Source organism: Rhinoraja longicauda, chromosome 30 (genome assembly GCF_053455715.1).
Source record: "Rhinoraja longicauda isolate Sanriku21f chromosome 30, sRhiLon1.1, whole genome shotgun sequence".
NCBI lineage: Eukaryota > Metazoa > Chordata > Chondrichthyes > Rajiformes > Arhynchobatidae > Rhinoraja > Rhinoraja longicauda.
In genome coordinates this window covers 14,556,578-14,581,951 of record NC_135982.1, presented here as the reverse complement: position 1 = coordinate 14,581,951, position 25,374 = coordinate 14,556,578, and the positions used below count along the sequence as shown (strand labels likewise).

The 25,374-nt window shown below is 40.7% G+C and overlaps 1 protein-coding gene across 13 annotated transcripts in view; it reads left to right on the top strand.

The window, feature by feature from the left end:
* tmem269 (transmembrane protein 269) overlaps window positions 1–25,374 on the top strand; it is a 78,571-nt gene that overhangs the window by 24,418 nt on the left and 28,779 nt on the right. For 3 of the 13 annotated variants that reach the window (XM_078425664.1, XM_078425662.1, XM_078425661.1), the window contains 4 exons: window positions 12,282–12,396; window positions 15,786–15,876; window positions 17,473–17,620; window positions 21,662–21,759. In XM_078425664.1, coding sequence (XP_078281790.1) covers window positions 15,858–15,876; window positions 17,473–17,620; window positions 21,662–21,759 — 265 coding nt within the window. In that variant the 5' untranslated portion in view covers window positions 12,282–12,396; window positions 15,786–15,857. Of the gene's footprint in view, window positions 1–11,324; window positions 11,359–12,281; window positions 12,397–15,785; window positions 15,877–17,114; window positions 17,278–17,472; window positions 17,621–21,661; window positions 21,760–25,374 lie in introns of all 13 variants that reach the window. The other 10 variants (XM_078425656.1, XM_078425655.1, XM_078425660.1 and 7 more) reach the window with 7 other exon arrangements.

Below are 25,374 nucleotides of genomic sequence, written 5' to 3'. Positions count from 1 at the left end.
AAGATGCTGATGAATACTCCTTCCAGCTAGTTGACACTCAGGATGTTCTGAGGTTTTGATGATGAAGCACGAGATTCCATCCGGGCGAGTCACTTTCCATGGGTTCACTCTCAGGAAGGCCAATTTGATGTCTGTAATGGTGACCATGGCCACCGGGGCAGGGCAGGTGATGTTATTTCTCTAACCTTCTGTTCAAAACGAGCATAGATAGCATTAAGCTCATCAGGGATGGATATGAGGTTACCAGTGATTCTGCCTGACTTCGCTTTGTAGTGCGTTATTGCATTCCAACCTAGCCACAGTCAATGCGTATCGGTGTAGTTAGTCTGGGTCTGTAGCTTAGTCTGGAATTCTCTTTTGGCATCCCTGAAGGCTTTGCAAATGTACTTCCTGTACTGGTCGGAATCACCTGACTCAAACGCCTCGGATATGGTCTTCACTAGGGAGTGGATCTCATGGTTCATCCATGGTTTCTGGTTGGGGAACAAACAGATAGAGTTATTTGGCACGCAGTCCTCTACACACTTACTGATGAAGTCTGTGACAGCAGTCCTTTACTCATTTAGGTTCACCACTGCATGCTTGAATATGGACTATTCACGAATTCAATGCAGTCACATCACAGCTCATAATCAAAACTTTATGCAAGGCTTCCGAAAAGACAAAAATGCAAGAGCAGACTAACAGTGAAACAAGAACCCAGGCATCACTGGTTTGACTAAGTATTGCCACGGATTAGCTGTTGACCTCAACAGTTCATTTTGAATAAAATAGTGGACCCAGAAGCAAAGGCCTCTACAATTGAAAAATTACATTTGGTGCCAAAAGCACAAATCATTTATCATGAAAGCAAATCTGACAGAGACGTTGTTTATCCAGTGCGAGCAGGGGCAAGAATCCTCAAGGCAGCCATGACTCCTTGAGGGGAATAACCAATGATGTTATCACTCAGTTTATCCTTATGATCTGAAGGGCAGTGCCATGTTATGGATGCTAGTCATTGCAATTGCATCATTTCAATTGAGTTTGGGTCTAGGTGTCAGAGCCCAAACAGGTCCCAGGACTGGTCTCCTGCTGTACCTATTTTCAATAGCTATCACAGTAGCATCGAAGCTTTGTGTTACTGTCAGCATTCCAGCATCCCTCACAGATTTTACTTTTGAATGAGACAGTTATAAGTGAAGTTAAGGGATTCTCAGATGAAGCTGATGTTACAATACAGTTTTGAGAGTGCAAATGCAAGAAAATCTGTCCAAATTCATGGCTTAAGGTATTGGGAAATGTTTTCCAACTGTTAGAATATGAAAATTAGTTATTTGGAAAAGAACAGTTGTCATTTGAGTTTAATGTCAGCCTTAGAAACATAGAAAATAGGAGCAGGAGTAGGCCATTCGGCCCTTTAAGCCAGCACTGACATGGCTGATCATCCAGAATCAGTACCCTGTTCTTGCTTTCTCCCCATATCCCTTGATTCTGTTAACCCTAAGAGCTTTATCTAACTCTTGAATACATCCAGTGAATTGACCTCCACTGCCTTCTGTGGCAGAGAATTCCACAGATTCACAACTCTGGGTGAAAAAGATTATCCTCACACCAGTCCTACATGGCCTACCCCTTATTCTTAAACTGTGACCCCTGGTTCTGGACTCCCCCAACATCGGGGACATTTTTTCCTCATCTACCCTGTCCAATCCCTTAAGAATTTTATATGATCCCCTCTCATCCTTCTAAACTCCAGTGAAAAGCCCAGTCGATCCATTCTTTCATCATATGTCACGCCATCCTGGGAATTAACCTGGTGAACCTACGCTGCACTCCCTCAATAGCAAGAATGTCCTTCCTCAAATTAGGAGACCAGAAACTGCACATAATACTCCAGGTATGGTCTCACCAGGGCCCTGTACAACTGCAGTAGGACCTCCTTGCTCCTATACTCAAATCCTCTCGCTAAGAAGGCCAACATGCCATTTGTTTTCTTCACTGCCTGCTGTACCTGCATGCTTATTTTCAGTGACTGTTGTACAGGGACACCCAGGTCTTGTTGCACCTCCCCTTTTCCTAATCTGACACCATTCAGATAATAATCTGCCTTGTTCTTGCCACCAAAGTGGATTATTATTATTTTGTGTCATCACACAACTGTTTGCCAATAGCAAGCAAATTTTAGTGCCACGTCGTTGGCCTCTGCAAGATCCTTTACAGTGCCGTTGTCATGCAGCATGTCACAGCTCAGGAGATGTTCCATAGTCTGGAGGCCCCGTCTGCATTCGCAGTCTGCCGCATCTTCAGTATATCCCCACTTCAGCATTTTCGATTTGGTCCTTCCCATGCCTGTCCGTAGTCTGTTGAGACTGCGCCAGGTTATCTCTGCTTCTTTGTCGAGCTGTCAGGAAAGAAAAGTCGCTGGCACAGGCAGAAAAACGGCCTCCCTCAAGGAAGTGTCCTGGCACCCACCTTTTTCAATATTTATGTTAACAACCAGCCTATCCATCCCAACACCAGGAGTTTCATTTATGCAGATGACCTGTGTATTACAACCCAAAGTGCTGACTTCCTTGCGGCAGAAGCTACTCTGTATGAGGCTTATTCAACCTATCCTCGTACTACAAAGAGAGTCACCTGAGAGTCAATCCATCTAAAATCCAAGTCTGCACCTTCCACTTGAAAAAAAAATGCAAATCGAAGGTTGAAGATCACATGGAATGGAGTCAGATTGGAGCACTGTGACAATCCAGTCTATCTCGGTGTGGCTCTTGATTGATCTTTGACCTACAAAGCACATATCACCAAGGTTAAAGGGCCTGTCCCATTTAGGCGGTTTTTTTAGGCGACTACCGGCGACTCAAAGTCAGCAGATTGCCGAAATTTTCTTTTACCCTACGACAATGACCACGACAATGCCGAGTCAGGTCGAGATTACACCGTCTTCGGAAACATCACAAAAATTCTCACGCTGTCAATGCTTCTCCGGAGACCTAATTTTCACTGAAATCACTGACAAGTCGGTAAGTACTTGAGAGTTTTTAAATATAACATCTTGCCCTGGTTACTTGAAAACCAAGCTTCACGGTAACAAGGCATAAACTGGATTTACTTCCAGTTTACTCATAGCAGTATTAAGAAATTTAATTTAAAAAGTGGTTAAATGGATTTTTGTGAAAAGTGTGTGGGCATTCTTTGAAAATGTACGGGAGATGCATATCTGGTTTCTGGGTTGCATATCTGGGTTGGGAGCCTACTTTAAATTTAATCGCTGAAGGCCATAAACATCGCGAAAATTCCCACGATTACCTGACCGTCAAACTGTCGCCTCCAATCTACCTGTCAAATGTCCTGACAGTAAATAAATTGGTTAAACAAATATTTTATGGTGTCTTCAAATGACTTTACTTATTTTAATATTATGTGCTTCTAAATGCATCTAAGATATCCTAGCAAACCTGGGGACAGCATGCAACAGTGCCCGCAATAAGCAACGATACCTGGCGACAATCCAACTGTCGCCGAGAAATTTCACTCTGGTTGATTTCTCAGCAATGCGCTGAGATCCACTACGATCATGCCCGTGACACCCCCGGTGAACTGTTGGCGACAGCCTAGTCGCCTTAAAATTGCCTAAGTGGGACAGGCCCTTAAAGGTTAAGTCAGTTCCAGAAATACACTTCTTAGCAAGCTGAGTACCTCAAAATGGGAAGCAAATTCTAAAACTATTCGATCAACAGCTCTGGTTCTCTGCTTCTCCACTGCCGAGTATGCCTGTGCAGTATGGGAGCGCTCAGCTCATGCAAGGAAGATTGATCCTGTGCTAAACACAAGCTGTCGCTGCATCAGTGGATGCATGAAACCCACCAAGACTGACAACATCTACCTACTCTCTGGCATTGCACCTCCTGGAATCAGAAGAGTTGTAGCCAGTCAAAAAGAACGCCTCAGACAATCAGAGAATGAAAGACACCCCCTACATGACCACCCTTTACTACCTCACCGTTTGAAATCATGCAGAAGTTTCCTCTCTTCTGTCCATCCCCTGGACTGCAGTGCATTGTCCAGAAGGCTCAAACTCTGGGAAGAGAGACTAGAAAAATCTCCGGAAGACATTCACATGGCAATCGACCCCTCTGAGAAACTCCCAACTGCCGACCAACCAAAGTGGATAACCTCACATTTATCCGCATTATACTGCATCTGTCCACTCACCCAACCTATCCAAGTCCCCCTGCAGCCTCACAGCACCCGCCTCACATTGCCACCCAGCTTTGTGTTATCCACAAACTTGGAGGTGTTACATTTAATTCCTTCCTCTAAATCAGTGCTTCTTAAACTCATTCACCCGTGAGTCCTTATCACAAAATTTCATTCACCCTCGACTACATTTTCTTATGTTTTTTTTTTGTAATTTTCGTTTTATTCTCCCTTGTGTAGAATACACAACACAAGGATCTGTGTTGGGTCCACTGTTGTTTGTCATTTACATTAATGATCTGGATGATGGTGTGGCAAATTGGATTAGTAAATATGCAGATGATACTAAGATAGGTGGTGTAGTTAATAATGAAGTAGAGTTTCAAAGTCTACAGAGAGATTTGGGCCTTTTGGAAGGGTGGGCTGAAAGATGGCAGATGGAGTTTAATGCTGATAAGTGTGAGGTGCTGCATTTTGGTAGGACAAATCAAAATAGGACGTACAGGGTAAATGGTAGGGAATTGAGGAATGCAGTGGAACAGAGGGATCTGGGAATAACTGTGCATTGTTCCCTGAAGGTGGAATCTCATGTGGATAGGGTGGTGAAGAAGGCGTTTGGTATGCTTGCCTTTATAAATCAGAGCATCGAATATAGAAGTTGGGATGTAATGTTAAAATTGTACAAGGCATTGGTGAGGCCGAATCTGGAGTATGGTGTGCAGTTCTGGTCGCCAAATTATAGGAAGGATGTCGACAAAATGGAGAGGGTACAGAGGAGATTTACTAGAATGTTGCCTGGGTTTCAGCACTTAAGCTACAGAGAGAGGTTGAACAGGTTGGGTCTTTATTCTTTGGAGCGTAGAAGGTTGAGGGGGGACTTGATAGAGGTTTTTAAAATGTTAAGAGGGACGGACAGAGTTGACGTGGGTAGGCTTTTCCCTTTGAGAGTGGGGAAGATTCCAACAAGGGGACATAGCTTCAGAATTGAGGGACAAAAGTTTAGGGGTAACATGAGGGGTAACTTCTTTACTCAGAGGGTGGTGGCTGTATGGAATGGGCTTCCGGTGGAAATGGTGGAGGCAGGCTCGATTTTATTATTTAAGAGTAAATTGGATAGGTGTATGGATAGGAGGGGATTGGAGGGTTATGGTCTGAGAGCAGGTAGATGAGACTAGGTCAGAGAGAGTGGTCGGCATGGACTGGTAGGGCCAAACGGGCCTGTTTCCGTGCTGTAGTTGTTATGTGGTTATATGGTATAATTTTATATATATTAAGTCATTCACCCTTCATGCACCCCTCTAGTTTAATTCACCCTTGGGTGAACCGTTCACCAGTTTAAGAAGCACTGCTCTAAATAGTTAATATATATTGTAAATAATTGGGTCCTAACACTGAGCCTTGCGGCACCCCACTAGTCACTGCCTACCATTCTGAAAAGGACCTGTTAATTCCTACTCTTTGCTTCCTGTCTGCCAACCAGTTCTCTATCCATGTCAATACCCTACCCCCAATACCATGTGCTCTGATTTTGCACACAAATCTCTTGTGTGGGACCTTGTCAGAGGCTTTTTGAAAGTCCAGATACACCACATCCACTGGCTCTCCCTTATCCATTCTACTTGTTACATCCTCAAAATTCCAGAAGATTAGTCAAGCATGATTTCCCCTTCATAAATCCATGCTGACTTTGACCGATCCTGTCACTGCTTTCCAAATGCGCTGCTTTAATAATCTTTAATAATTGGCTCAAGCATCTTTAATAATTGGCTCAAGCATCTTCCCCACTACCGATGTCGGGCTAACTGGTCTATAATTCCCTGTTTGCTCTCTTCCTCCTTTCTTAAAAAGTGGGGCACATTAGCTACCTTCCAGTCCACAGGAACTGATCCAGAGCCTGTAGAACATTGGAAAATGATCACCAATGCATCCATGATTTCCAATGGCTGCCTCCTTGAGTACTCTGGGATACAGACCATCAGGCCCTGGGGATTTATCTGCCTTCAGTCCCAACAGTTTACCTAACACCATTTCTTAACTAACGTGAATTTCCTTCAGTTCCTCCATCATGCTAGATCCACAGTCCCCTAGTATTTCTGGGAGATTGTTTGTGTCTTCCTTCGTGAAGACAGAACCAAAGTACTTGTTCTAGACTTCAAGAAGAAATAGCAAGAAGATCTTTTGTTATAAAATCCAAATGTTGGAAACACTTGGTATGTTCAGCAGCATCTGTGGGAAGAGAAACAGAGTTCTGATGAAGGGTCTACAACCTGAAATGTTAACTGTTTCCCTTTCCATAGATGCTACTTGACTACTTGATGTTTACTGGATTTTATAGTCTTTTTTCAATATTCTAGCATCAAAACTTTTATCGATTTTTCAAATCCTGTATATTTTCTTGTTCTTGAATACTTAACAAATATATTGATATTTGTATTAAAAATATTTGCATTACAAATTGAGGTGTGTGTCGCTGTCCTGTTACTCTGTTAAATAAAGCTTCATACAATACAATATATCTTCATGCATTGGAACCGTTTATTTCTGTTTTTCACCACATTTGGAAGTTAAATGACTTGTCTTGTTATTTGAGTTGCTCAGCTCTGAGCTAGCCAGAATTATAATCATACAGCTGGGAAGGCTACAGCTCGGTGTTGCAAAGGTGTTGTCTACAGTAAACTCATTATTACAGACCTTTTTATAATGGATTTTGGTTATAGCGGACGGAGCATCCCTGCAGTATCAGACACCACTGTCTCTTTAAGAACACAGGCTGTTAGTTACACTGCGGATGCCATTACCTTGACAAGCAATTACTTTGATCAACACTTATGCAATGATGAGTGCTGGAGTAACTATGCAGGTTAGGAAGCATCTCTGGAGAGTATGGGTAGGTGATGGTTTGGGTTGAGACCCACCATTGGATCACGCCACGCACCTGACTACCATCAGAAGAGAAGGCAGAAGAGAGAATAACTGGGGAGTGAGTGGTCTTGATTATATTGGCTGTTTTTCTGAGTCAGCGTGAAGTATAGAATTAATCAATGGGGGGAAGCTGGTTTGTTTGCTGTGCTCACAACTCTGCAATTTCTTGGAGTTGGGCAGAGCAGTTGTCTTACCAGATATGATGTTTTCTTTGGTGCATCTTTAGAAATTGGTAGGAGTCATTGGAGACATGCCAAATTTATTCTTCTGAGGAAGTAGCGGTGTTAGTGTGATTTCTTGGCCAATGGCCTAGTGTTAATATGGTTGGATTAGGACAAATTGTTGGTGATATTTACACCGAGGAACTTGAAGTGCTTGACCATCTCATCTTCAGCACCATTGATACAGACTGGGGCATATATTCCAACCCACTTCCTCAAGAGAGAACCAGCTCATTTGTTTTTGCTGGTATTGAGGGTGAGTTTCTTGTCTGGACATTATGCTACTAAGCTTTCTACCTTCTTCCTGTATACGAATGTTATTTATAAAGCAGTTGAGGATTTTATTTTATTTATATATATATAATTATGTAATAAGTCTGTTAGCAGTTTCAAACCTATGCTGGCTCAGAATGATATAATCAATCCCATTTCCCCACAAACTATTCTTTCACATTTCCATCATCTCTGTCCATTTTTCCTGCCATGCCAGAATGTGCAAAAAAGTAACCACATTTGATTAGGATGAAGAGAGTCCATTACTCATTTTGTACATATTCCTAGTTCAGGAATTACTCTAGAAACTGATCATCTGATCTGTTCGTTCAGCATTTGTAGAGAACAGATTATGAGCCATGGTGAAAAGACAGTATTAAGTAAATGCTGCACCTGAGCTCATTGCTTCATTCATTTCTTTCACTCTGTCTTCAAACAAACAGGAAATCAAACACACTGAATTACAGGGCAAGAAGTCTTAGTTAATTCACACTTCTTTATAGTGCTGTGGAGTGCTCTCCATGTGGGGGGAAACCTCACCGTACAAAGATTATCCCCAATCCACTGTGACCCAATAACATTGGAAGTTAAATGCATTATTTTTTTTTGCCTTATAATAATAATATAATAATAATAATAATATTCATTTATTGTCATTGCAACGAGTACAACGAAATTAAAAAATAGCCAATCCTGACGGTGCGTACAAACATATATGCAATAAATGCAAAAACAAATAAATACATAAATACAATTAAATACAATTATATTAAGTACAAGATTTTTTAACGGTGTTGCCTAGTGCAAAGGTAGTGTTCAGTTCTCGTATGGCCCTGGGGTAAAAACTGTTCTTAAGTCTGTTTGTTCGGGATTTGATCGACCTGAAACGTCGACCAGAGGGCAGATGAACAAACAGACGGTTGCCGGGGTGGGATGGATCTTTTATTATTTTGCCTGCTCTACTGAGGCAGCGTAGGCTGAACAGGTGCTCCAGGGAGGGCAGTGAGCAGCCGATGATCTTCTGGGCCGTCGTGATGACCCTCTGAAGGGCCTTCCTGTCCTTTTCTGAGCAGCTGGCATACCATGTGGTTATACAGTATGCCAGCACACTCTCGATGGAGCAGCGATAGAAGGACAACATGAGCTTCTCCTGCAGGTTGGTTTTCCTGAGGATCCTCAGGAAGTGGAGTCTCTGCTGTGCCTTCTTTACTGTGGTGATGGTGTTGGTAGACCAGGTAAGATCCTCTGCGATGTGCGTACCCAGGAACCTGAAAGCTGGTACCCTTTCCACACAGACCCCATTGATGTAGAGTGGGTCGTAGTCTACACTGGTTTTTCTAAAGTCAATTATAAGTTCCTTTGTTTTGGAGGAGTTCAGGACCAGATTGTTCACTGAACACCATGCTGCCAGCCTTTGGATTTCATCCCTATAGGCTGTCTCATCTCCTTCTGAGATGAGTCCAACCACAGTCGTGTCATCTGCGAACTTGATGATGGTGTTGGTGGGATGGGTGGGGGCGCAGTCGTGAGTGTAGAGGGAGTAAAGGATGGGGCTCAACACAGCCCTGTGGTGAGCCGGTGCTCAGTGTAATGGTGGAGGAGAGGTGAGGGCCTATTTTGACGGTCTGGGGGCGGTTGGTCAGGAAGTCCTTGATCCATTGGCAGATGGTTTGGGAAAATCCAAGGTCGGAAAGTTTGGTGAAAGAAGGATGAAAAGATATCCATTGGTGAACTACCAATGACCAGACCACTGACAGACTTCTCCAGCCTGGATGTTATGTGGGACAGATTAGAATAACACTTGCATAATAGTATGTAAAGACACAGATGAACATGTTGTATGAGAGGTAATGGTGGGAGGCCAATTACTTGCCTAGTGAAGGTCATTGGAACATCATTGGCCCGCTTCTCCATGCCAGTGAGACGATGGTGCATGGCCTCTCTGCTTATGTGTGCCCAACTTATGTATAGCCTGGACTTATGACTGAGCATTTGGGAGATAGATAATAATAATAATAATAATGCATTACATTTATATAGCGCTTTTCAAACACTCAAAGACGCTTTACAGGGATTACTAGAACATAGAGAAGAAAATAAATAGATAAATAAGTAAACGAATAGAAAAAGGAGACAGATGGGATGGCTTTGCTGACTACTGCCAGGCTGCAGGCATCTTCTACTGCCTGGGAACTCAATTCATGTTCACATTTTTGACTTGCAACCTATTCCAGTTACAACCAGTTCACTGGAATAGAACACTGTTGTAACCTGAGGAGGACCTTGACTTAGACCAAATAACTATTGTTTTAATCTCCAGGCTCAAAGTGGATGTGGCTGTTGCATTTTCAGATGCCTAGTTCCTGCTTTATTCAGTCATAGAGTCATACAGCACGGAAACTGACTACGCTCAGTCTCGCCGATGTAAAGGAGGCTACATCGAGAGCACCAAATACAGTAGTATAACGAATCTTAGTACAGCATAAACTTACTGATAACTTTAATACAGAAACTGAATCACAGTTGTAACAATTGTAATCTCTTGTTTTTAGCAGTTTTATACATGAAAGGAAATCATAAACTGTTATTCATTCATAAAGTTTCTCATTAGTAATTACTAATTAAGTGTAAATATATATTGTGTGTAAATACTCCCTATTTTAAGAACTATGATTCAGATTGTTTTATGCAAATGTATAAATTATGCAAATAAGATGACCATGTGATTCTGCAGTCCAACAAGTGCATGTGGACAGAAGAGATATTTGTGTTGATACCAGAAGCAACACCCTAAAATTTCCCAAATTAATATTAGCATTCACTCTCCAAGCTTTGGGGAGTCGCTATCGGCTCCTCTCATTTTTTTTAATCAAAAGGAAACATATGCTGTGCAAATAATAATAGATACCCATCATTCATGGACAGTCAACATCAAATCATTAACGTCCAAGATTGTAAAAATTGATAATCTGATATATTAGATACTTGTACAAGGAATTACAGATTATGTTGGATTAATGAGAATTGACTGTACTAATGTTTTGTAACTCTTTGCTCTTTTGAGTGAAGTGATTTAGTCTTTAGCATTTTCTGTTCACGGTGAATCCCAATCTGCTCATGGGTTGCATTTTACCACTACTTCTTGCACAGAAAGGCAAACTACTTGTGTGTGACATCTTGCTGTGATGATCTTGGGAAGCTGCTTCTGAATGGTAGTAACCATATGCTATCAAGATTACCTGTGCCTAACTCTCCATGGCAGCTGCTGTCTGACCTTGTGTGTGCCAACTGGAGGAAATGTATAAGTATCTATTCATGGGTGTAGGATCTCTCTACTTCTTCCTTGCTGCCTCTATCATCATTGCAGTCTATGTTTGCAAATATCTGGTTGCAATGATGACTTGTTCCATAAGGGCTGAACACTGTTACCATTGCTGAATAAGAAACTGCAATGAAATTCAAAGTATTTACACTGCAACTTGTACACTTCTTTTGAGATGCAAGCCACATTAACAAGTTTGCAGCCCATGTTGAACATTGCATATTGTTTATTTTTTAAGAACAACCTGATTTGATGGAGGTATGCAAAGATAGTTTAGCTCACCAAAAATGGACCACACTAATTCTCCAACTATTGCCTGATCTTAACTGTTGCCATGAAATCCTCTGGTACAAAATACAATTTTAAAAGTTCAGTAAAGAGCAAGAAATAATTTTGTATTACAGGTGAGTTGTGAGAAACTTTGAAAGTTAAAATGAGGTAAGTTAATGCAAGTGAATTAAATTTGTAATGTAGATGTGCCTCAAACAAATCATTGGGGTTTTTTTTCATTTTACTACATTACAAAACACAGCGTAATTGACAAGTTTCACAAAACACTACAAGTTCTTTCCCTTTGACACCACCATGCTCCAAATATTTGTCAAGATATTGTAGTCACCTTCAATTTTAAGTGGGCATACATTAAATTGATCTCTCATCGTGACATCTGAATTACATTCAAATCTGCTGTTTCTCACTATTAATTCTCATTAATAAGGATTGAATTTTTGGCGATGTGGGCGACACCTATTTTATTCGCTATACGTGAATACCATCTGCTACAAGAATAAAAGAATAACCACTGGTTTTGAAGTGGAGGCTAGGAAAATTTAGCTACCTAGCTACTGTATATTATTAACTTCAGCCCCACTGTTTAGAAATTTGATTTATTGTGTATGCGGAGATTGAATCGGAAAGAATGAGAGGATACTCTCTACAGTAGATAACTGTAACAGATAACCATTCAAATCCTATTACGTTATTAAATAATTTGTCATATTTGTGATACAAGCAGTATACATGACTATTGATGTGATTAATTCTTAACTTCCTGTGCAGTTTAGGAGCAATTAGAATGGGAAAATAAATGCCTTTACCTAAAATGATATCCATATCCATTGAATGAATAAATGCTCCTTTCATCCAAAGAAATATTTTTTTCTTCCACAGTGGATCAATATTGGAGTTAATTATTTGTTATGTATTCATTTAAAACACTAAGAACTAGGGATTATAGGAGAGGTATGATTTGAATATGCTATTTATATGAAGAAATTTCTGGTCTCTACAATGCTGGTTTAGCAACCTTTTTAAATGTAGTTTTGCCTTCTGTGTTGCTCTGATCTGCTGTTTTCTTTCAGATCGAGAAAGACTTGAACTTGGCTGGCTTTGGAAAACACGTGAAATGCAGGGTGCAAAACACAATAGTAGGACTTGAAGCTTAAGCCTTTCTCCCACGTAAAGCTTAGCATTTAGGTATTTAAAAGCACGCACATTTGAAAGTTGGGAAATGTGGTAAAGTAGCATGTTGACCAGTGGTGGGCATGGGCAGTGGGAGAGGGATAGAGAGAAGTTTTTAACTGTTTTATTTTGAAATATGCTTAACTAGGATGGGGAACGCTGCAGTTGAAATTGGCAGAAATTTCGATGGGGCCAGCTGATTTGTAAAGGACCAGCATATTTAATTCAAAACCTGAATAGTTTAACAATTTTTCCATTCATTCTTAAATGTGAAAATGTTTCAAAATATAGTTCATGTTCTTTTCTTATATCTAAAAATAATGAACTCTGTTTATGTCATTACTTTAGTGACGATCATAATTGGAAAAATTAACTGTGCCCAATGTTGTTAGAGAACTCCAGGCTCTCAAATAATGTATAAACAAATCTCCACTATCTTCTTCCCATCACTAATTAATTGTTAGCCATATTTTCATACTTTTAGCCTTGTTCTAGATCCTCAGGTTTTATGATAGGATCATCAGATAGCCGGCAATTAAAGTAAAGAAGGTGATCATTTGGCTCATGATAACCCTGCCTTTCAAAAATGCAACTATTTAGATTATTCCTACTTTTCAGTTCTTGATCCGTAGTCTTGTGGCTTATATTTCTGTGCTCATCCAGGTACCTTTTAAATATGACGAGGGCTTCTGCTTCCAGCACCCTTTAGGAAAGTGAGTTCCAGACATCCTCAACTCTTAGGGTTAAAGCAATTTTTCCTTTAATCCTCCTTAAATGAATTAAAAATTGTGCTTCCTATAGTTGATTTTCCTGGCAAGAGAAATAGGTCAGTCCTATTCATCCTGTTCTCCTTATTTTGAGTAACTATTGTTCCTCTGCCCATTCTCTCCTCATAACTGAAATTATCCAATCATTGCAATGTCTGATATATCCCTTCTGCACCCACTTGTGTGCTGCCACTACTTTCCTTAAGTGTTGTGATTAGAAGAGTACATAGTACTCTACCTAATTAATATCCTATCGAATTCTAGCGTGACCTCCTTAATCCGATATTCTATACCTTAAAGGATAGTAACGTATCAAACAAGCCTCTTTAACTGTCATACTACTGCTCCTGACAGATCTCTAGATAGGAATTTCAAGATTTTTCTGTTCCACCACATTTATTATATATTGCCATTTATAGCACATTTTTGTCCATGAGATTCTTCCTAATCTCACATTTGTCCCAGTTGAATTCCATTTCCACTTTTATACCACCTAACTAGTCTGTTGATATTTACCTGCAACTTTCAAACTTCTCCCTTAAGATCAACTGTAATAGTCAGTTACAGACCTATATAGCATGGAAACAGACCCTTTGGCCCATCTTGTCCATGCTGACCTAGTTGGCATACTGAGAAAACATTTTTAGAAATCTAGACCCTAGTGAGAGCCTTATCTGTAATGGAAGAGGGGAAACCCCGTTCCCTAAAGAATGAGGACATCTCCGATGACCTGGTATGGAACATCTCATCCTGGGTGCAGATGCGGCGTAGACTGGAAGTAGGGGATAGAGTCCTTACAGGATGCGGGGTGGGAAGTAGTGTAGTCTAGATAGCTATGGGAGTTAGTGGGTTTGTAATATATGTCAGTCGATAGTTTGTCTCCTGTGATGGAGACTGTGAGATCTAGAAACGGTAGGGAGATGTCGGAAATGGTCCAAGTAAACTTGCCTGCATTTGGCCATTCCTATCAATATATCTGTCCACATGTCTTGTAATGTTAATTTTGGTATCACTGACAGACTTCTTAATCATGATCGCAGTATGTAAGTTTATACCTGTAAGATAAATTCTCAGATCTCTCTGATCAAGGACCCAAATATTGGCCCTGCAGAACCGAACAGAACAAAGCTCGTCAATCATTAAAAGTCCCTAAGGTGCCATACATAAGCTTCTGTTTTGGCCTCAAATGGACCTACTCTTGTTCTTTTGGCTTTCATATTGAAAACACCATAATGCTTTCTTTGATTAGACCTGCCAATTTTTTTTTCATGTCTGCATTTTGGCATCCTTTTTTTTCCCTAAATTTCACCCATGTATTTCCATACATCTCGGGGTTTTCACCAGATCTTCACTTTCAGTATTTGTCATAATTTCCCATTTTTGCCTTATCCTATCTTGTTTATTCCTCTTATTTTATTGGGAGCATGATTGTCACTGTCTCTTCCTTGAATACCCCTAACTGAAGTAGCACCTGTGATCCATTTCTCCCAAATCATATCTAATCTGATAAAAATTGGACTTGTCTCCACATAAGTTTTACTTCAGGTCTGTCGTCTATTTCCTATAACATTTCTAAACCAAAAACAAAACTATGATTGCTGCTTCTGAAAAGTTTTTCCATTGCTTTCCTTTCCTAGTTTTACTCCTCAAAATTGAGAATCATTGTCTTATTTGGCTTTCTACATATTGATTAAATGCATTTTAAAAATTATATACTTGTACATTTTTACTATGGCAGTTGGTGTGAGTGTGGTTGAAATCCCCACCTTTCTGCCTTGTTATTTTTCCACATCCCTGAAATTTCCATACATAATCAGTTCATCGATCCACCTCTGACTATTTGAAAGACTAGCACAGTCCTATCAATAACTTTTTTCCCTTCAGCCTATTTCAGCTGATTTTTATTTATTTTTTAGCATGTTACCAATCCTTACAACTATATCCTTTCCTTAACCAATATTGCTGTATCAATTTATTTTTTACCTCTTTATCTCATCTAAAATTCTCTTTAAATTATGTTCCAAAAATGGCCAGGATATACACCTACATGATCATCTGTGGCATCACCTGTTGGTATCCAATTCTATTTTCCTCCCCTCTGAAACTGCTGTAATGTTTCTGTACTGTTGCCAAATTAGTTTACATCACCTGTTGACATCCAATTCTGTTTTCCTCCCCTCTGAAACTGTTGTAATGTTTCTATACTGCTACCAAATTAGTTTGCATACTGCTTCACTAAATAGGAATTTAGGTGCTTTTGTTTTAATGTCCTGTTGGTAGCTTAATTTTAACATAATAAGTTAGACAGAGTGAAATCATTTCAATTTACTATTTCAATTAGCCTTCCATTATTTACAGACCTTAAAGGGAGGTATTTTACTCTTACCATTTTCGGCAGCTTGATGCATGCAGTAACTCAACACATTTTAATATTTTTAAAGTAAAATAACTGCATTTATTATACCAACTGTGTGGTTCCGTAATGTAGTTGATTGAATTTTGATTCCAAAGTAGCAAAACCTGTGACATTTATTTTAAAATAATTATCTGAGCTTGGTGACAAAAGATTAGTGTTTACTGATTTTAGTTCAATCAGAGTAGCTTTATTTAACCACTTGTAAATGTTTCCAATTTTAGTGTAGTTTCCTTGGTTTCATGTATCCACTGTCAACACATGCTACCAAAAGGCTTTAAGTTATCCAACAATAGATGGAGAATGCAAGGAAAGGTGAGCCATCCACTGACATATTTAATGCTTAACTGGAATGATAACTATCACTTAGTCCTAGGAACCAGATATTGGAGAAAATAAAAATAATATAAAATATAATTTATTGGGAGCCAAGAGTTTTCTCCTCAACAATGCATATCAACTTGTAGGTTAAATACAATTTTAACTGAACAGAAATGTTAAGAACTATTAACTATTATTGCCATTTTAATTAAGTGTACAAATGTTATTTCTTTCCTCTGGTTCACAGTTTTGTGGAATATTTATTTTTTGAATGGAAGAAGGTTAAACATCTTAATTGAACTTAACTAAAAATTAATTCCAATAATTTCTAATTAGTTTAGTTATCACAAAGTTTGAGATTTCAGTTCTTCTGCATGGAATGTATGAGGCCTAAATTTTTTTTTCTTTTATTAGTCTGCTTTTGCCATTTAGCTCCCATTTATCCAAGTTTATTGTCCAAAAGGGATTATTGTTTTAACATTAAATACTGGGGCTCAACATTTATTTAGTGCCCATCAAACACGGAGGCAAACTAATCAATTTCAGACATCCACAATTGTTATGTATTGATGACAGGCCTGGATTCACCAAATAATGCCCACAGCCATTACAAAGAATTTAAGGTTTTTGACCCAGGACATCCTGGTTTAAAGGAACAATCGCAACAAATGCACTTTCAAAACTGTTCTGCTATTTTTTGCAATATTGAGATTGTATTGGACAAGCTTACAAGGTAGGGATGTCTTGAAATTTACATATACTGATATCAATCTGTTATACAACTCTTTGTTGCATTCACCAGTATGTTCAAACAGACAAATTCATTCAATACCCAAATCTAGCACTGGTGCATCCATAAAAGATTAAGATTACCATATGGGCTTTCTTTATCAAGGTCAACATTTTTTAGGAGAATCTTCTGAATTCCAATGGCAGTAGATGATTATGAATGAATCCTTTTGTGACATTGATGCAAAAACTAACGAGAATATCAGAATATTAAATCATATCATGACATCCCTATTGGATTGTTTAACCACATACCCATTCTTGGTCCATCAAAAATATGGCCCTTTAAAATATAATTTAGGTTTGCCCTTTGTTTCACGGCAAATATATTTCTATTGATCCTTTGTCAGGCCCTTTTCTGACATACTATCATTGAATAATATTCTATAAAGTTTCCCTTGGGCTATGTGCCTTTACACATTTCGTTTATTTGTTCACCTCAGATGATAGCTAACAAGTCCTTCCACATTCATGAACTCAGTCATTGATGTTAATGGACTAACAGCAGGTCTTCAGCTGGTCATTTTGAGCCCTTTATGTTGATGGGGAAGAAATGTCTACATTGATCCAAATCCAGAAATGTATTGCTTGTCCACAATCTTTCAGGTAGACCAAGTTACATTATATCTGAACAAACTTTCACTTTCATTTATTAAATTAAGGAACTTATAATCCTTGCAATATTGTCTTTTTGTTTGTTTTCTTCTCTTTACCAAACAAATCTGCACTTTGAAAATATTCTAGAAAACTTTCGTAGAATTAATTCTGTGGTTACCTGATTGATTAAACTTTTGCCTTTAGGTATTTTTCACGATGCTAAGAAGTTGTTTCTTAGTGAGCAGGCGGGCCGAGTCCAGATTCAAGACTTTGCATGCAAGAATGCTGCCAACGTACTTTCTCTCTCAAATCTTGTGATGGGACTTTCTTCAATTCTATGTACCTTAAATGGGTAAGCATTAAGATCTCCTTATTGTGTATGCTTCCTGTAGATATTAATTTTATTATATTCAATTTGAATATACATTTCAATCTTTCAAAAAGTTTTTTATTGAAGCACCAATTGTAAATTATGCCCAAAAGGAACTTAGTTGTACAAGTCAAGTGTAAGAGGCTGAATGTAAGTTATATTAAAAGGATCATAAGGCCAGCGAAAGTTAAAAAGGGGGGGGGGGGGTTCAGCAGCCCATGAAGAAATACGAAGATGTAGGCAATCAATTAAAATCTGTGTGCACCGAGATGTACATAAGTAGAGTTGAGTTTTCTGAAGTAAGGGGAAGGGGGAGAAATTGGGTGTCAAATGTGCTGTTTTTGATGCTACGGTGTTTATTTTCATATTTTGTGATTTGCTGTCACATACAATCCACTCCATAATGTTTGGGACAAAGACCCATCATTTATTTATTTGCCTCTGTACACAATTTGAGATTTGTAATGGAAAAAATCACATGTGGTTAAAGTGCATATTGTCAGATTTTAATAAAGGCCATTTTTATACATTTTGGTTTCACCATGTAGAAATTACAGCAGTGTTTATACATAGTCCCCCCATTTCAGGACACCATAATGTTTGGGACACAGCTGTTAAAGTTCGCTACTTAAAACAGACAACACAAACGGTTAAAGGTAAGCCAAGCTTTAATTTATTGTCAGACGGGAGTGGGAGATTTGCAGCCAGTACGCTTGCGTACTAGCAGTTCCTCATGGATCCACTCAAAGATACAGCATTCTGGCTGGATCTTTATACAGCACAAAGAGCCTTACGAGTTCTGCAAAGTCAACTTTAACCTGACCGTACATGGACTTGTCTGGTTTTTACTTGATATTAGTTCTCGTTTATTGGAACAGCTCTTATCAGTCCCCTGTTTTCTTCGTGCTTTCCCTTGTCGTTTAACGTCATCCTCCGTCAGTCCTTAACTTATTCCAATAATTGTTATGTTCTGTGGTTTTTCCAATAATTAAAGTTTTAGTTAGTTATCAGTCACATCCAAATGAGCCATAAGTATTTCTCCACTTTCAACAATATAGCTACAAAAGCGTACAAACAGGTTTGCAGACAATGGTCAAGTTAATAGCCATTAACTCTTTCACAGCAATGTCATGTAAATGAAAGTAGTCATGTTTAGTATTTTGGTGCCGATCCTTTGCATACAATGACTGCTTGAAGTCTGCGATTCATGGACATCACCAGTTGCTGGATGTCTTCTCTGGTGATGTTCTGCCAGGCATGTATTGCAGCCATCTTTAGCTTATGCTTGTTTTGGGGGCTAGTACCCTTCAGTTTTCTCTTCAGCCTATTAAAGGCATGCTCAATTGGGTTCAAATCGGGTGATTGACTTGGCCACACAAGAATTGACCATTTTGTAGTTTTGAAAAACTCCTTTGTTGCTTTAGCAGCATGTTTGGGATCATTGTCTTGATGTAGAATGAATCGCTAGCCAATGAGTTTGAGGCATTTGTTTGAACTTGACCAGATATAGGATGTGTCTATACACTTCAGAATTCATTATGCTACTACCATCAGCTGTTGTATCATCAATGAAGATAAGTGAGCCAATACCTTCAGCAGCCATACATGCCCAGGCCATAACATTCCCACCACCGTGTTTCACAGATGAGGTGGTATGCTTTGGATCTTGGGGCAGTTCTGTCTCTCCTCCATACTTTGCCATCACTCTGATATACGTTAAGCTTCGTCTCATCTGTCCACTAAACCTTTCTTTCCAGAACTGTGGTTGCTCTTTTAAGTACTTCTTGGCAAACTATAACCTGGCCATCCTATTTTTGCAACTAACCAGTGGTTTGCTATCTTGCAGTGTAGCCTTTGTATTTCAGTTCATGAAGTCTTCTGCGGACAGCGGTCATTGACAAATCCACACCTGATTCCTGAAGAGTATTTCTGATCTGTCGGACAGGTGTTTGGGTATTTTTCTTTTATTATAGAGAGAATTTTTCTGACATCAGCTGTGGAGGTCTTCCTTGGCCTGCAAGTCCCTTTGCGATTAGTAAGCTCACCAGTGCTCTCTTTCTTCTTAACAATGTTCCAAACAGTTGATTTGGTAAGCCTGATAAGGTTTGGCTGATGTCTAACAGTTTTATTCTTGTTTCTCAGTCTCATAATGGCTTCTTTTGACTTTCATTGGCACAACTTTGATCCTCATGTTGATAAACAGCAATAAAAGTTTCCAAAGATGATGGAAAGACTAGGTGCTGAGAGCTCTTAGACCTGCATGAAGGAGGTAATTAAGCACACCTGAGCAATTACAAATGCCTGTGAAGCCATGTGTCCCAAACATTATGGTACCCTGAAATGGGGAGACTATGTATAAACACAGCTGGAATTTCTACATGGTGAAACCAAAATGTATTTAAATGGCCTTTAATAAAATCTGACAATGTGCACTTTAATCACATGTGATTTTTTTTTTCTATTACAAATCTCAAATTGTGGAGTACAGAGGCAACAAAATAAATGATGGGTCTTTGGCCCAAACATTATGGAGGGCACTGTAATTAGAGGTCAATACACACATCTCATCAATTGAGTACCTTTGTCTTGTGTGCATTTCGACCATGATGATATTTCATTTCATATGCTGATTGGTTACCATCCTGCTATATCAAGTTGCTGCATCTCCCAAAAGCAATGAGTGTAGCTTACATGGGATGTTTGGTTTAACAGAAGAATGGACATTGCCATTTGCATTAAGACATTTGGATTGCAAGAAATGGATGCCAACCGAAGTCCCACTAGGCTTCCAGCATGAGCAGGAAGTAAAGAAAAACTAGAACATCTTGGCAGAAGAAGCAACAGGAGTGGAGAAAAAAGTGCTAGGGGCAGCAAACTAAATCCTGCAGTGTGATTAGGAAGTCTGGGTGATTTCTAACTGAGTAGCAATGTGTCTGAAGCCTAACGTTCTCAAACTACTCATCACAAATAAATGCTACCTATTGCACTTAGAATAACTGTCTCAAATGCATATCTGAACCTAGGTCCCTTCTGCAATTTATAGTTCTGCTCTCGCTCCCCCCCCCCCCCCCCCCCCGCAGATGGAACAGGGATAGAGTTCCCCTGGTCCTCACCTTTCGCCTTACCACTTGGTATCCAGCATATCATTTTCTGACATTTCCACCACCTACAATGTGATTCCTCCATCAATCATATCTTTCCTTCCCCGTCTCTTTCTGTAGAACGACTCCCTCTGCAACTCCTTGTTTTGCTTGTCCCTTCCCGCCCCCTCCCCAGGCACCTTTCCCTAGATTGTAACACCTGTTCCAACACCTCTTCCACTTCCATCCATGGATCCAGCAGCCCATGCAGGTGAAACAGATTTTGATATTGGTTTATTATTTTCACGTATAACAAGGCACAGCATGAGGCTTTCGTTTGCATGCTACCCAAATAAATCCGATAATAGTATGCATGAGTTTAATCAAGCTATATACACAAGTAGAACAAGTAGTGCAAGGGGAGAAATACCAAGGTGTAGCATATAGTTTTACAGCATTGTAACATTCACAGAGAAAGTCCAGCGTCCACAATGAAATAGGTTGGAACATCTTACGATGCCTGACAACACGGTAAGATGTTGTTCCTGAGTCTGGTGGTACGTGCTTTCCAGCTTTTGTATCCTCTGTGACGGGAGAGTGGAGAAGAGGAAATGACTGGGGTGAAAAGGATATCCAAGTGAGAATGGATATCTAAGTTTACTTCAAGATCTGGATCAGTTGGGAATAAATCGGTTAGAACATTGATTTAATGGGCCATTTTTCATGACTTGCAAGACACTAGTTAAATGTTAAGAATTGTATTATAACAGTTGTTTCTTAGAGTATTGTTATTGATAAAAGGATGTGAAAAACAACAGTGACAATACAAGCAAATTATAATAATAGTACAACAATGAAAACGTTTTGGTCTTAAACATGATGCTAACTATGGTATTCATTAACATAAGTACTGAATTAAAAAGATTCCATTATTACTCTATAGGCAGCACTTGTACGCTTGTTGGTTTATCCTTTTTGGATTTCTTCTTGATCTGGCTGATGGAGCTGTTGCTCGACAACTTAATGCTTGTTCTGCACTTGGTAAGTTCAGATTTCAGTAGGCATTTAGTCCTTTCAATTACAGCTATCCAAATAATACTGAGTAATTATTTATTGAGACAATGTTAGAGGCATATATTAATTTACCTCAAATTAGACAGTTTTGTATTTTGTGTTCATCAATAATCTGTTGAAAGAAATAATATTGTACCTAGTTACACTATGATAGAGTACTAAACCTAAAATATTACAGTCCACGCTATATTCTGATGCAATCAACAAATTTTGGCATCCAATGAGTGAAACTGATAATCTGTTATCTAACCATTCAGATTGCTCAGCAATTGGCTTACCAAATAATGTTTCCCCTGCTTGGAGGTGCCCGCAGTTACACAAGATTCACCAAGCCCCAGTTCCAATGCTGTCCTGATACTTAGTTCAATGGAGAATTTATGATACTATTTTTTTTTTTAAACAAATGTGTTTGTAACATCAAAAAGTATGAAAACTTCACAGTCCAGAACTACTAAACTGTCAGATTGCCAGATTTGCTGTAAATACAATACGATAGAACCTTACTTATCCCAGGAGAGAAATTGGTCTGTCGACAGTCATAAAACACAAGATACATGAAATTAAAGTGACGAGTAGAAAGTCCAGGATTTGGGACGTGCAAAGATTGGGGGGGGGGGGGGGGGGGGGGGGGAGGAGGGGGAGGAAAGAGTGGAGTCAGTCTATCCCTCAACAGAGGGGGAGGAGTTGTACAGTTTGATAGCCACAGGGAAAAAGGATCCCCTGTGGCATTCTGTGCTGCATCTTGGTGGAACCAGTATGTTACTGAAGGAGCTCCTCAGGTTGACCAGTGCGTCATGGGGGGGGGGGGGTGAGCTCTATTGTCCAAGATGCTCCGTAGTTTGAGGAGCATCCTCTCCTCCAAGACCATCTCCAGTGAATCTAACTCCATCCCTAGGATAGAGCCAGCCTCCCTGATGAGCTTGTTAATTTGTTGGCGTCTGTGGTCTTCACCCTGTTACCCCCAGCACACGACAGCGAAGAAGATGGCACTGGCCATCACCGATTGGTAGAACATCTGCAGCATCTTACTGCAGATGTTGAAAGAGCAGAGCCCCCTCAGAAAGTACAGGCAGCTCTATCCCTTATACAGTGCTTCAGTGTTCCTGGACCAGTCCAGTTTACTGTCCAGGTAAACTCCAAGGTACTTGTATTGCTTGGTAAACTGCACATCCACACCCTTGATGGAGACAGGGGTGTTCCTCTCGTCCTTAAGTCCTCCACTAACTCCCTCGTCCTTAAGTCCTCCACTAACGCCTGGGTCCTGGACTTTCTCACCGCCAGGCCCCAAGTGGTCAGGATGGGGGAACACACATCTAGCCCCCTCACCCTGAACACAGGATCCCCCCCAGGGTTGCATCCTTAGCCCCCTACTGTACTCCCTGTACACACATGACTGTGTGGCCCGGTTCAGCTCAAACTCCATCAAGTTTGCTGATGACACTGTGGTGGTGGGTCAGATCTCCGACAACGATGAGAAGGCCTACCGAGAGGAGGTGGCTGATCTGGCACTCTGGTGTCGGGACAACAGCCTTCTCTAGAATGTCACAAAAACTAAGGAGCTGATTGTGGACTTTAGAAGGGCTCAACATCCAAGGACGTACACGCCACTGGAAATAAATGGGTCTACTGTGGATAGGGTGAGCAGCTTTAAATACCTGGGAGTCCCCATCAAAGAGGATCTGACATGGACAACACACATTGCCGCACTGGTGGGTAAGGCAAAGCAGCGCCTTTACCATCTTAGACTGCTGAGGAAATTCAGAGTGTCTCTGAGGATCCTTCAATGCTTCTATTCTGGGGCTGTAGAGAGCATCCTGTCCGGCAACACCACAGTCTGGTTTGGGAACAGCTCTGCCCAGGACAGGAAGGCCCTGTAGAGACTAGTGCGTTCGGCAGAACGCACCATGGGAACTACACTCGCCCCCCTGCAGGACCTATACAGGTGCAGATCGAGAGCAAGCAAGATTATGAGGAACCCCTGCCACCCCAGCAACGGACTGTTCCAGCTGCTACCGTCAGGCAAACGCCTCCACTGTCATGCTGTGAAAACGGAGAGGATGAGATGGAGTTTCTTCCCACAGGCCATCAGGACTGTTAACTATTATAATTACAGGGACTAAATTTTCTTTTCTGTATTAATTTTAATTTATATGCTGAAATCGTAATTTGTTTCTTGCACAATCCGCAGGCATTGCCACTTTCATTTCACTGCACATCGTGTATGTGTATGTGACAAATAAACTTGAACTTAAACTTGAATCTTATCGGTGTTGAGCTGCAGGTGATTCAGTCCACACCACTCAATAAAGTCGTTGACTACACCTGTGTTCAGATTCCCTCCCCTCACTGATGCAGCCTACAATTGCAGGTATCACAAAAAGCTGGAGTAACTCAGCGGGTCAGGCAGCATCTCAGGAGAGAGGGAATGGGTGACGTTTCAGGTCGAGACCCTTCTTCAGAAGTCTGAAGAAGGACCCGAAACGTCACCCATTCCTTCTCTCCTGAGATGCTGCCTGACCTATAGACAATAGGTGCAGGAGTAGGCCATTCAGCCCTTCGAGCCAGCACCGCCATTCAATGCGATCATGGCTGATCACTCTCAATCAGTACCCCGTTCCTGCCTTCTCCCCATACCCCCTCACTCCGCTATCCTTAAGAGCTCTATCCAGCTCTCTCTTGAAAGCATCCAACGAACTGGCCTCCACTGCCTTCTGAGGCAGAGAATTCCACACCTTCACCACTCTCTGACTGAAAAAGTTCTTCTTCATCTCCGTTCTAAATGGCCTACCCCTTATTCTTAAACTGTGGCCCCTTGTTCTGGACTCCCCCAACATTGGGAACATGTTTCCTGCTGAGTTACTCCAGCTTTTTGTGATACCTTCAATTTGTACCAGCATCTGCAGTTATTTTCCTACATAGCCCACAATTACAGTGTCATCCGAAAACTTCTGTAGGTGGCAGGAGTCCCAAATTGTATCGGAAGTCCGAGGTGTAGATGGTGAACAAGAAAGAGAGGACCGGCCGGCCCCTGTGTTGCTCACTACCTTGTCCTATAAACAGTTCTGTAGCCTCACACACTGTGGTCGTCCAGTCAGGTAGTTGGTGATCCAGGACACCATTGGAGCATCCACCCACATCTTTGTCACTTTGCTCCCTGGTAGTGCAGGCCAGATGGTGTTAAAAGCACTTTAGGAGTAAAAAAATATGACTCACAGTGCTTCTTGGCTTATCCAGGTGAGCATAGGAACGATGGAGCAAATGGATGATGGCGTCCTCAACCCCTACATTTGTTTGGTAGGCGAACTGCAGGGGGTCCAAGCAGGGTTTAACCAGGGGTTGCACCAGCCTCTCCAGGGACTTCATGAGGTCAATGCCACCAGTCTGTAGTAATTGGAGGAGCTGGGACGTCCTCTTTGGTACAGGAACCAGGTAGCATGTCTTTCGCATCACATGAACCCTCTCCAGGCTCGGGTTGAAGATGTGCTGGTGTACTCCAGCGTGGCTGGCACATGCCTCGAGTACCCTAGCGCTGACACAATCAGGACCTGCGACTTTGCCTGGGTGGAGTCTGCTCAGCTCTTT